At 40.7% G+C, this 13,827-nt stretch overlaps 1 protein-coding gene across 3 annotated transcripts in view; it reads right to left on the bottom strand.

The window, feature by feature from the left end:
* Positions 1-339: 339 nt before the first annotated feature.
* cpne5a (copine Va) overlaps positions 340-13,827 on the bottom strand; it is a 71,043-nt gene continuing 57,555 nt past the window's right edge. For all 3 annotated transcript variants that reach the window (XM_035160322.2, XM_035160323.2, XM_035160324.2), the window contains 7 exons: positions 12,958-13,004; positions 11,887-12,068; positions 10,205-10,332; positions 8,117-8,219; positions 5,096-5,153; positions 4,847-4,920; positions 340-3,310 (listed from right to left, as the gene is read on the bottom strand). In XM_035160322.2, coding sequence (XP_035016213.1) covers positions 3,122-3,310; positions 4,847-4,920; positions 5,096-5,153; positions 8,117-8,219; positions 10,205-10,332; positions 11,887-12,068; positions 12,958-13,004 — 781 coding nt within the window. In that variant the 3' untranslated portion in view covers positions 340-3,121. The remainder of the gene's footprint in view (positions 3,311-4,846; positions 4,921-5,095; positions 5,154-8,116; positions 8,220-10,204; positions 10,333-11,886; positions 12,069-12,957; positions 13,005-13,827) is intronic.

Genomic DNA, 13,827 nt, shown 5'->3' with positions numbered 1-13,827 from the left:
TCAAAATGCAGGGATAATCCAAACCTTTCCCACGGAGAGAAAAGAAATAGTTGTATTGTTGGAAAAAACTTCTTTTTGACTGAAAAACATAATAATTGAATGCTTCACAATTGCATAAGTGTCATTGCTGTGCTCATTTCATATTTATTATTTTCTATAGAGGGAAGCAGATTTTTGAGGGTGCTAGTATTCAATGTAACAGGCCTCAGGGAGTAAAAAGACGATAGCTTGTTGTAATCTGAGCCGAACAGCCCAAAAAATGAAATTTTGTCCAACTTTAAGTGATTTTCAATTAGCATTAATTGATTTTCAATGTGTGCACACAACATACAACCCCCATATGTTTCATTTCCTCTTTTCTCACAGTCATTTGCAATCTCACTCAGTTTATGAGCTGCACGCTGACTCGGACTTAAAGGGCATCACGCCTGCCGAATGATAAACTTTAACAGGTTTTTCTGAGTAATGAATACCTTATAATTGTCTTGAAACAAAACAAAAAGTGAAAATAATTAAAATCACTTTGAAAAGTAGAATTTTGCGAAGTACATACATCACATATATATATTTGAATGATATTTAAGCTCGTATAATTCATAATAATTATTTAACTATATTTAATTACAAACATATTAAAAGTATAATAATTATTTATTTTTGGCTTGAATGGCTTTCCATAGAGGTATACTGGTATTTATGAGTGTCGTGTCACGAAACTTAACGGCCTCATTTGGCAGCAGATTAAACGCTGCTTTGTCTTTTGAGGGGGGAAATGTCATCAGTAATAAAAAATTAAAAACAATTAAAAAGGAAGAAATATGGAGCCGGGCCTGTGACAGAGAAGTTCACTGCCACCGGAGTGTAAAGCAGTCAGAGGATGTGAAATGGCTCACGAAGCTCATAAAGCAACATGAATTACATAAACACAAAAGTACAACAGCAGTGAGAAAAACGTATATGTAAGAGCTCCACGTTCTCAGAGAACAAATCTTTGTAAACCTTAGTTCTCCAGCATCATTCAAGAAAACTCTTTATAGGTCTGTAAAAACGGAATAAACCCAACGAATCAAAAATAAACTCGTTTCTTTCCATGAATGTTTACTTTCTCCTCGAGGCAATGTAAATAGCCACAGTTCAATTGTAAACAAGTCTTGACTTTGAATATTGTACAAGGCTCAGCGACACTGTTAATTTTCATCACTTCAAAGATCATTAGCGAAGAGCTGTAAATACAAAAAGCCCACGACACTGGTGGAGACAGTGTGTGTCAGTCACTGAGGCTGTAATCGTCTTAATTTCGCAACAGTTTTATTGTCGCTGACATTTTCTGTGTGCACATCTTGAACATGAGACCTGCTGCTGCCGGCAGAATAACACCTGGGTCAGTGAATTTGGATATGTTTCCATATAATAGGCACATTTGGATCGAGTTATTGAGTGACAGATATTAGTGAATATAATGGCCATTAGAGATAACAGACACGTACACAATGGATGTAACTGTCTTGAAAATATTTAGGTACAGTCAGTTAAAAGAAATTCAGTGAACAAACGTAAAAATATCGACTTGAATTAAGTCGTAAAATAAAACAGTGACATTGTGTCGTAGGTATTGAAATGGTATCCCAGTGTTTTGCTATTAAATGGGCTTGTGAGCATTAGTGTAAAAGAATATTATCTGGGAACATTCAAAGTTAATTCGAAAACGTGAGACGCCGACTGAATCACAAAAGATGGACTCGTGACTGTTCTTGTTTTTGTGCAATCACTTTAGATCCAATTAAAAAAAACATTCAACGCCCGAATATCTCAAACTTTGTGGCGAGATATGTGATTGATCAGTTTTCATTCTGGCTAAACAAACCAGTTTAACGGGGGAGGAAAGTGGGTATTAGTTGATATCAGTCTTTCAAAAGTTTGTTTGTGGGGTCTTTTGAAAATGCCGAGCAAAATCCCAGACAATAAACCACAACAAATATAATGGAAAGAAACACAAATAGAGATGTAACAAATGAGATCGGGCAGCATGACTTAAGCTGTGTAATTTAAGACTGTGCACACTAACAAGGAGAGAAAGTGAGTGCTCTGAATTATGCATCAAATTTTCTGTAAAAATACTTTTCTGGGATAAATATGAGTTCATCTAAATACATCTGTATAATAGTGTTATTATGAATATACTTTAAAATGCGTTAAAATGATAGTGGAAGACTATGTGAAAGCTGCATTGAAAACTCAACGTGGGGTCCTTTCCATTATTTTCATTGTGGTAGCTGCTAAAATAGTGGTTTTATCAGCTTATTACCATTACAACCTTTGTGCTTTTCATTTGGACAGTAACTAGTGCATTCTGTTTGTATAAACATTAGAAATACATATAAGACATGGCGCTGGGAAATTAGTGTGGCAGCAGCTCACAGCGGGTCCTCTACATTACAGCTTGCAATCAAAAATCATCCATCAGTGAAAATGGTCCATAAACTGCTGAATAGGTTTCATCTCATGCTTTTATATTACAGTCTTTATCAAAGTAGAAATGGGTTGGGTTTTTTTGATGGAAAACGACGAGGGAAATACGACTCTAATGCCCGCCCTTCAAACCCCCAAAGGAATAAATTATTTCTGCAATAAATAAATAAATAAATAAATTCATTAGTACACACACAATCTCCTAGTTTCACACACATCAACTCCAAAAGGTATCACAAACATGATACACACTGGCACATTCTAATATATTTATGCCTTCAAACAGGCCCTCTCTACGGGTTTACTTGCTATCCATTACATCACCACTTTGACAGGTTTGACAGCAAACGACTAAAACCTCCTTTTTTTCCACCGGGCTCCCCTCAGCGCTCTCATCCTCAAGCACTGAGAGAGGAGCGAAACCTCCCCAATCATCAGCCGGCTCCCCCCAGAACACTCTCATTGCTCCAGATCAAAATGGAGTCTCATCGCGTTTTTTGTTTAGCTGTTTCAATATCTACGAAAGGGCCTCGGAAAGCATTTCCATCTTCCCCCTTAAAAGGACGGTTGTTGTTGGAGGCGGGTTCCAATCGATCCCGATCACACCCTACCCCAGCTACACTACTGTAAAGTGTGTGTGTGTGGGGGGGGCTCAGACAGGGTTTGTCTGGGAGTTGTCGTCGGGGGGGTAAACTGGTGGGACGGTGTTGGGTTTGATGCCTCTGCTCTTCATGTAGGAGATGAGCTGGTCGGGGATCTCAGCCAGCACGTCTTTAGCCAACCTCGCCATGCTCAGCACATGGTTGCCTGTGCGGTCCATGTAGTCTCTGAACGGGACAAACTGGGGTGACACGAGAGAGAAAGGCGTGACTTCAGGAAAAGTAACGTATCTGCAGTTGTGTGTTGGGATTAAAGGTTCCTTTACACCTTCAGACTTTAGACCACTGGACCAGAATTCAGATTGACCAAAAGAGGTGCTCTCTGTCTGGATCAAATTAATCTCGGTCCAGTTTGTTTGCAATGTGACATTTGTTTGGGATGGTTTTGACGTTTGGACCAATTGCAGGCAGTTGAGACAGCATTAAACAGTAGAAGAAGAAAAAGAAGCCGATTGCGGCTTCGCAGGATTGCAGAGTCTTCACCTCAGACAATATATAGTTTGATATTAATAAAATGTTCCTGTTATTATCATGATATCATAATGATGGCAATACCATAATGATACTACCGTGGGGACTAAATCAAAGAAGTAAACACTTTAACAAAGACCTTGGTTTCGACCTTGGTCTGGACCAAACGCCTTCAGTCTACGTTTTTACTTTAATTAGCTGATGTTACTCTACACTTCCCTAACATGTTGTTGTTCCGTTATTATATTCAACACATTTCTGTGCTTACATTCTTTCATTAACTTACTTATATACAATGCTGCGGGCTACACACCTACTTAAATAACCTAAGTAACATCTAAATATCTTCCATGTGACCTTTATACCCATCATTAAATATATGAGACAAAAACCGCACAGCTGCAGTGTGTATGTTGTGTCTTTCTCCAGTAAATTGAAGGTTTGCAGTGTAAATGACTCAGCACCATTTGAGTCTTCAACTTTCTCAATGTCATCTCCACCCTCAACAAATCCTCGAACAAACACCCCGAGCTGATGACTCACAGTATTTGCTGTCACTACATGGTTGCTCTGTAGTCACTGCCGCCCGACACGTAGTTCAATATTTGAGGAGAGGCTTACTAGGGGATATATACGCTCCGTAATTATTCCACAACCCCTTAACTGACAACTGTAAATCAAGCTTTAGAATATCACCAGTAGTGGGGGCATAAATGTAAATGAATGTCGAGTATGTTGTGTTTTGTTGGCAGTAAAGGAGAAGTGGAGAAGTCACTAAAATCTGAGGTTTACTCTCGTTAGAGCGTGAATGTGTCAATGTGAGTTTGCATAAATGTTCTACTTTTGATGGTGAGTATTTAAGTTGGGAAAGGTTTTATATTTTAGCCTCAGTAAGAGAGGCAGAGAAAAGGAAGATGCAAAATAAGAGCAAAGGAGCAAAAAGGACAAGGAGTGTTTATGCATTAGTTTCTGATGGGCAGTGGAAAGAAAAAACTGATGGGGAGACCAGTTTGGAAAGAGCTCATTCAATGGGGAAACGGTTTGGGAAATGTCATCATCACTGGTATTTAATATTACATGTGCAAAATAATTTGAATAATTACCTTAGTACCACAGCATATTTAAAGACCATGTATTTTCAAACAATGCACACTTCTACAAACAAAAATGTCCAGTAATGATCACAGATGTTGACACAAACAAACCTTTCATTCACCTTAAAAACCAAACGTTAGAAAACGTCTCACCTGTACAATGTCTCTTTCTGCTAACTTCCCTCGTGAGGAGATCCTGATGTCGTCACCGTCCAGCTCCACCATGGCTACAGATAAAAGATGTTTTTTGAAAGAATTATCTCTGGTGTGTCTTCATATCCAAAGGGCACACATTCAAATTTCTGTCATACTGTCAATTGAATAATGTTACAGAAGCTGTGTGTTTGAATAAACCACATTTTTCATCAGGCAATTTTCCCACAGAGAACTTATTTTTCTCACCATCAAACTCCGCTTGACCGACTCCGACAATGATGATAGACATGGGGAGTTTAGCTGCCTGTCATGAACAAGAAAACAGTCCGTTGTCATTCACATACCTGGAAGAACACAAACTGTGTTTTCCTGGAGTTTTTACTCAGAGCATTGATGGGTTAAATCTCCAATTATTTGTGTTGTTCCACCATTTCAATTTTCATCCCGCAGTGTCAGTATTAATCTGCAAGCACATTTCTCCGGAGATTAAAACAATAATGAACAAAACAAAACAAGATAAAAAGAAATGAGACAGAGCAGAGCATCATTACTGGATTGTGTTTCACATCCCATTGTGTTGCACAGTTAAGGTTTCCTAAAGACGGAGAGACAATGCAAAATACATTTTACAACAGCCACCACACTACACAATGTTTCACCTTACTACTACACAGTGTTCACGTTGTAAAGGCTGCTTTGACAGTGTAGAATACCAAAGAGTTAAAGTGCATAAGCTTCCAGTCTTCTTGTACATGATGTTCCAAACGGTTAAGATCACACGTACATACATATAGACTCAAATGCTGTTTTCATAAAATACGATTCCTTCATCCTACACACTTGCATCACACATTAACATTATTTATTAATTGTGTTTGCTTATATAAATATTTCAAATGCTGTCACAGTCAGAACAAGAGATCTGTGTGTCCTCATCACCTCCGATCGAAAAAAAACAACCCAAATTGACGTAATACAGTTGATCTTTGGAGGTTCCTCCGCTGCACGAGTCTGACCACAGTCCTGATGTGGAGAATGTGGAAGCTCAGGCATGAATGAATGATATGAGCTGGTGGTGGAAATGCATTTACTGTACAGGGGTAAAAGTGGGTCAGCTTTCCTGGAAAAAAACCCTGAGGGGGGAGGCCTGACACAGATAGGAGCAAACAGACTGAGGAGGACCACCCTCTCCATGCTCTCCATCATTATTCTCCCTCCATCCCATTCCCTCTTTCCCTCCACTGGGCTCATTCCCCATAACCTTACACTTTGCTCTTCACACAAGAATACATGCCGACTGTTTGCCCCTCTGCAGCAACAGAAACCCCCACAGGTACATAGCTATGATTGCCAGATCCGATTCTGTATCCAGAACTGAATTATTCAGTCTACACCATTTATTACTTTGCCTGTATAGTAAAGTCACTCAGGGGATCTCGCTTCATCAGCCTGTCTGAACACATACTTCGTCCTGTCACTGCACAGAACCACAACAAACGGCTGACAGCAGATGACTGAACTCATGGGGACACTTTTTTTTTTACAATTAAGGACTATGATAACTTTTAAGGAGGATTGGCACTAGAATAATTGCTGTACATTTCCAGTACACATGCTGACACTTTAATATCCTGTATGTTCAGAATTGTTCATGTAATTTAACTCCTAAAAATCTTCAGACACTGTTTTCTATGGCAGCACTGCTCCATCAAAGTGAAATATTTTAGATGTATCATGAATTATTTTAAGCACATTTCCACAAAATCAATCCTGATGTCTCTTGTATGCTTGTAAACTCAAAGATCAGTGGGTTTAAACTGTTTGGTTGCGCAGCACAAATTTTTATTGAGGGAGTGAAGATGTTATTTGTGAGATTTAATTAAATACACAAAAACTCACTGTCTTGATAAAAATAGGAAATAAAACCTCACAAAATCCAGTGTCACAACAATGTGACACAAAATCTGTTCTTGAGACAAATCATCAATCATTTGAATTGTCTATATCATTATTGCTATTATTATTAATTCATTTTTATTTTATTTTTTGTTGTCAGCTGAGTTTCCAGAGTCGAGCGTATATGTGAAAGTTTTGCTCTGTGGATTCAAACTAGGATCATGAACTCTGCCGAACACGATCCCTTAACAGTGGTTTCATTTTAAAATATTAATGGATTTTGCGATAAACTGGCCGAGCTGCCCAGACAACAAACTGACAACCGCAAACATAATCTAATACACGAGCACAAATTTGTTTATTTTTGGTACAGCAGGTCAGAAAGAGAGAGGGAGAGGGGCCCTCTTCTATAATTTATGATCCTAAAATCTAATTTGGTGCTTCAAGGAAAAATATCAAAGCGAGAAGTGGGAGTTTGTATTCACCCCAGAGGCCGTCCTGTTAGATGCGTGGACATATTAGTCACAGAGGGCTAAGCTGAAGCTATGCTGATTTGGGAAACAAGAAAAAGTGGAATAAACATTTTGGTGCAGTTTGGCCAGTAGCAGTAACAATACCAACAGAACTCTGATATCTGCATCAGGGAGAACAAATCAGAAAGCAAAAGTGCAGGGATGAGCGTTGTATGGAACTCTTTCCTTTTGAGAAAAAAAAGAGGAGGCAGGTCCAGACTGAGAAGCGAGAGGCGGCAGGAGGATGCAGCAGGTTGGGCCGGAGCAGCGCAGAGCAGCAGACAAGATCTTAAAAGGAAGGTGTGGCTGTTCGAATGGTTTGATTAACAGTCGCAAATTCCCTTTAAACCCAGTCTGCTGGGGGTCAGAGCACCTGGTCGCCGAAGACTCGCTGAGCGTTACCACTGTCGACATATTCAAATTCTGAATATTTAGAGACACACAGGAAGCATAGGTGAGACAATCACGATTAACGCTTGGAAAATTCGACCAGACAGGTGCTTGAGATGGGCCACTGGATAAGACCCCTGCCTCTAATTAAGTGAACCCGTCGACCTTAGACCGAATCTCAGCTGAGCCCCCTCAGCCTCCCGAGGGGCTTAATAAGGGAAGAAAAATATTGGCCAAACAGAGCACCGAAGCACAAGGAGTGAGACAAGTGGAGCAGAAAACATCCCATAAATCCTCATATCTGCTGCGACTGGCTTATGAAGCCCTCAAAGTAGCAGAAAGCCTGAGAGCTGTGCCACGGTAGTAAAAGCACCTGCAATGCCAATGTCCTGCAGAGAGAGAGAGAGAGAGAGAGAGAGAGAGAGAGAGAGGTTAAACGTCCTGCAGCTCATGTGACAGATGCACTTACATTCACTATGGCCTCCTTGGTCTGCGCCATGTCTGATATGACGCCGTCAGTGATGATGAGCAGAACAAAGTACTGAGATCCATCTTGAACTGCTGCTGCGTAGCTGAAACAGAGAGATCGTCGGCGCACAGTGGTTTAAGACGGGAGCACATAGACAATGTGAAAGCTTAAAAACATGTTCGTGATTTGCATGGAACCCTGAGAACAACCACAGAGAAAGTCTGCGAGCAGCAACCACTGTGCAGAAAGAAAAAAAAAATACGATAAAAAAAACATGTTCTGTGGAAACAAACTTCCCCTCCGCCCAGCATGTGACACAAAAGCTTAATATAGGCCCCTTCACGTCTCAGAGGTCTATCCAGACACTATTACGAAACCCATCAGAGACACCACAGCGAGTGTGGCCTAGTTTCAATAGCCCATCGCTGGCTGCCCTATGAATAATTGATTTAACTGTTTATGCAAGTGCTGCAGTCTTATTCCTACAGAACAGTATTGATTGCCCAGCGCTCAATCGACCAGACGTGAGATGGAAGGGGGGGAAAAGGGTTAGGGTTATCTTGGGAGCCAAGGGCAGTTTGGAGGTGAGCCCTCGCTCTCACGTTCTGTTTAGTCATTTTAAACGTTAAATGTCGTCGTTTGTATCAAAGTCAGCAAGAATGGAAAAGAGCGATGACCGGAATTTAGATGATTAAAGAGACGTTTGACATGTTGTACATCTGGCGTACAACAACGTGGGCAACTGGAGACATTTGACCGTGTTAGTAGGGAGCTAACTGCAGCATCAAACATCCATCCATCCATTATCTCCACCCCCTCTTCTTTGAGGGTTGCAGGGGGAGCTGGAGCCAATCCCAGCTGACACTGGCCGAGAGGCGGGGCGCACCCTGGACAGGTCGCCAGGGAGGCGATCAGCACCGCCACCAAACATCATAGATAATCGATATTTTTTTAACCTTAGGATTTCTTCACAGATGAGAGGAAAGAATCATACATTATAAATTATACTGTACGTCTAGATCGCAGTATGCACTGTGCATCAACACCTTTCGCCCTTTAAAGAGCACTGCCTGCTGCCATTAATTAATCAGCCTCATCTTTGTGACGCATGCGAGGCATAAAATGAGAGTAACCTTCAAACTCAAACTGTTGTAATGTCAAGGTTTGTTTCAGGTCATGCGATGACTCATTATAATCCTTTCTTCACTGCTTTACTAGATAACCTTTTGCACTTGTTCTTGAATCTCTCAAGGTCTGCAACATCTTTGTGATCAATTTGTAGTACTTGAGTTGTACTGCGTCCTTCAGGTAGGCAGGAGACTGTAGATGGTGTAATAATAGAACTGAAGTCTCTAATTGCTTTTTACTCAAGCTAGTCACAGACAGAAGGTTTTAATTAGGTCTAAAATGTTTCTAAGATTTTTTACTACTTAACATGTTTATTTCTTGAAAACATACCAAGAGGGCAGCAGGGGACTCATTTCTTTTTTCAGTTTTTTTGTATTCATTATACCTGTGGGTCTGTGTGGAACAGGACTAGATAAGGTAAGTGGGTGTATCTTATTTTGGAGGAAGGTTTTTTCCTGTTGTAGCTGTTGCTGCTAAATTTCAAATTAACATACAAGGGTGTAGTAGCCTTAAGTTTTGAACAGGGTGCCACATTATTCCACAATTCAAGTGAGACATCAGTCCGTCCATTATTCAATCTAATTTTAAGTTACTAAAGTTAAAATGTCCATTTAAAATTTCAACTTCTCAGTTCTTGAAATACGGAAACCCAAGAAACACATGATCTTCTCCTACAGTTTTCAATTTGCAGTAGCATATTTATTGAATAATGTGACTCATCCACACATGACATGAATACCTAGTTTACCGAACCTCTCTCTCCGAACTCTATGTCTGAAACGAAATGAGTAGCAGCTCTCTACTATGTAGCTTGACTGATTTTTCATCCTTCAACAGTTCGGCTCAATTCATAGAGAAACCATCACTCACTGTCTTAATACCTCCATGGTGAAGATTATTTACAGATGGATTTGACAGAAAAGACGATTGGGCTCCGGTAGGTGCACAGAGTGTTTTTACCTGGCCACATGATTGACAACGGGGGCGAAGTTGGTGGGTCCGTACAGCTGAACCGTCTTAAGGCTTTGGTGGTAAGCGTCAAGAATCCCCTCCATGCCGTTACAGTATGGGTTCTCTATGTTGCCGTTCTGAGGAAAACAAGAATCAGAAGTGTTTGGGACTCAAAACCTGCGGTAACCTTTTTGGACTCTTGATCGCCCCCTGGTGGTTGGCTGCAGTATAGGTAATAAATCCTCTGTTCTACATATTAGTGGATGGGGCATGGATCAAACTAAAAAGTCACGTCAGGCAGAAGACATTTTCAAAAATGGATCCCTGAACCATTTGAGGTATTCTTATCACACTGACGTTTGTTCAAACGCTCATGTTTCTGGTGGTTCAGGTTTTTAATGAGTTATGATTTGATGCAATAAAAATGTGGTGAAACATTTTGAGTGACAGCTGAGACTGACTCATGATCGATCCAGGAAGTGTATCGATGGGACCTCGCAATCCCCTGATTGCTACTGTGCAGACTCTGGCTCTAAATGTACAAGAAGGCAGCTCTCTATCTGGGAAATGTTAGCTTCATTTCTGGATAGTGGGGGGAAGTGGAGACACGTCAACCATCTTTAAATACAGTCGATGACTGTGATGATACATTGCACGAACACACTCCTTCATCCACCTCTACATCTCTGGAGCAAGGTGTAAAGTTAAACCACTGGAAACACTTTGATATTGTATTGAGTGGCTTATTCCCTTTTTGAAATAGATTGATATTAATGTCATCTTTGTACATGTGTGTTGTTAATGGTCACTGGTCAATGGTACTGCCATCATGCATTCAAAAAAGTTAAAACATTGCCGACTACCAGTTGAAAGTTATAACAATGTCCCTATTATGTAATTTTATATACAAATATACAACAGAATGCTCAAAGTGCATGAATAACAGTGTGTTTTGGAGTTGCCCTTTGAAAAAGTTAGGCTTTTAATGAAAGCCAGGCTGAGATGACTAGGTAGCCTGCTCCTTCCACACCCCGCAGCAGTGATGATGCAGCGGGATGTGTTGACTGGTGCCACAAATGCTTCTCTGTAAGGGCAGAATGACATTTTGAAATCATTCGCTCCCTGATCTGCTTGTCAAACTTTAAGGTTAGCTTCCTTATCCTTCAGGGCAAATTCCTAACTAAACATAATATGACAAATATTTCACACTAGACTGTAACTTTACCTTTGAACTCACCTACAAGACTAGAGCATGAGAGACTGAGGATTCAAGTATATGGTGAGATGAATCTCAATTTGCAAATTCCATTGGAAATATGGAGTGATGCAGACTTTACCCTGTAGACAGACTCCTCATTAGGCTGCACTATGCAGCAGCCAACGCACATTAGCTGCCTGAGAGAAGCCAAATTGATTTAAGAATCCTTCAGCCTAATTTGCACTATAAAAGGTAAATGGAATTCTCTCTGAATTATGCATGTCAGAGGTGTAGCAGCATTCACCTCAAAATGCTCACATCCATATTGCAGATGCAAACATGCTCACCCCTGCGTGCAGGAAAGAGCAGAAACGCACAAATAGGTGTTCACACTCTAATGTAAGCCCCACTAGGAGGGTATAAATCATTTTCACATCCGATCAAGAATCCTGATGCTGGAATAATACCTGAAATAACTTCCTAATTCACTCACCAGAGGGAACTCGTGGGAGACCCTCCCATCGGGGGGCAGCTTAGCACCGAATCCCAAGGCGGGGAACATCTTATCACTGTCATAGTCCTGGATGATCTCTCCCACGGCCTTCAGGGCCATGGCATAGGCATTCATCTGGTATGGGTTCATGTAGTGCAGGGAAGTGGACTGGGATGGATTTCCTATCAAGACGAGAGAAGTCAGAGTCAGTGATGCAAACCAGAGGAGTGGGACTGAGCGGACAGCTGCAGCCAGAGACACAAGAGAGAACCAAGTCTAAATTGGATGTTCTGAACCAGAGGTGGGGCTTGGTGGGACTGTCTGGCTTATGAGCGATTGCGGAAATGAGCAGTGCTATGGTGGTAAGTGGAGGTTCATGATTTTGAAGTTGCAATGACGATCTGCATGGATTGGTTTTAAGGCCTGTTCATACAGTGAAGCACCAAGCTGTAAGACAAATCTGACCTGCTCAGTCATTCACTGTTTTTTTTCAGAGTTGGGGCAAGTCAGCAAGGGAAAAATTAAAGAGGGAGCAGATGTATATGGTGGACTTTCCTTACATATCCCTTGTATATTCCTGCATGTGTGTACACATGGATAAACCGGGTCATTTGAAAAAACTATGAACAGTGTAGGATCTCTAGGATTTTTCTAAATCAGGGGCAATAAAGGGGCCCCAATTTACACAGCAGGGGGAATTATATGTCCAACATCAATGCACAACTCCTGATTCAGTAAGGTGTTTTTTAAGTCATTCCTTCCTTACTGTTAGCTCTAAAGCTTAGAGCAAAGCCTCACACCATTGAATACATATTTAAAATACCACCACATAAAGCATTGTTTCATACATTTTCTAAACTCAGTTTCTGATCACCTTCCCTGTTCTCCCTCTCCTCTTAAAAATGATGAAATACGTGTCGTTCATGTTAACGCGTCAATGTAAATGGAAAAATACCAAATATTACATGCAGAGAACAATCCAGTTCCCTCTTTGATACATGAGAAACTCCATAGTCGTACACCAGGTGACAAATGGAGGCAGAGCAGGGCGATGGTAGTCGAAACACTCACCATTTGATGCAGTGAAATCAATGGCCACTGTGAAGTGAATCTGAGTCCTGAAACAGATGAATAGGGGGAAAGATGCTGTGAACAATGCAGTTTAATGAGGCTCTCCCTGTTTCACTGTGCCCTCGGCTCTACCTCTCCATCTATCTGACATGAGGGGGGGAACTAAATAAACCCAAACTGTGTTGAAACTACAATAGTTTAAAGCGTATAGTTCAGTTTTTGACACAGAGGGAGCTAACATTTAATTATGGTCAAACAGCATCCGGACCAGACTTCTGATCTTTTAAAAACACATGGTTTAAAAGATTAAACAGCACGGTGGAAAATTCAGAACCACAAGCACTTCCCACAAAACCTAGAAACACAGATGAAAGCACAGTAATTCCCCCAAATGGTTTCTACAGATAAATAATGAGTTATTATCTGGCTTAGTGCATTCGGCTCAACATCACAGCCGGGAGGGATGCGATTATTTACAAGGCATCTGCGCTGCAAAATGAAAATAATCACAATCACTCTCACCTTCATTACCTTGTTTTTCAAGATATGTGAACAATAACACTGTGCACCACCACATCCATTACAGCCACCAGCATCATCTCTGTCATCATCATAATCACCATTGTTGTCTTTATTTCACTTTCCTGCTTTTGTGTGCGATCAATGAAAAAAAAATGAGGGATTGTATTATTCACTGCATCAGGGTGAGAAAGCAACCGAACAAGAAGACCATGCAGAAATAACTTGATGTGTTTTATTCATGAGCTCGTAATGATACCCAAAACCATGTAAATAAACGAAACAAAGCCAAACTAGTCTACGCCGGATTTACTCGTTTCCCCCGAGAGAGAGAAACGCGGAGCGATGGGA

This window comes from Hippoglossus stenolepis, chromosome 6 (genome assembly GCF_022539355.2).
Source record: "Hippoglossus stenolepis isolate QCI-W04-F060 chromosome 6, HSTE1.2, whole genome shotgun sequence".
Classification (NCBI taxonomy): Eukaryota; Metazoa; Chordata; class Actinopteri; order Pleuronectiformes; family Pleuronectidae; genus Hippoglossus; species Hippoglossus stenolepis.
This window is presented reverse-complemented; position numbering and strand designations above follow the sequence as displayed.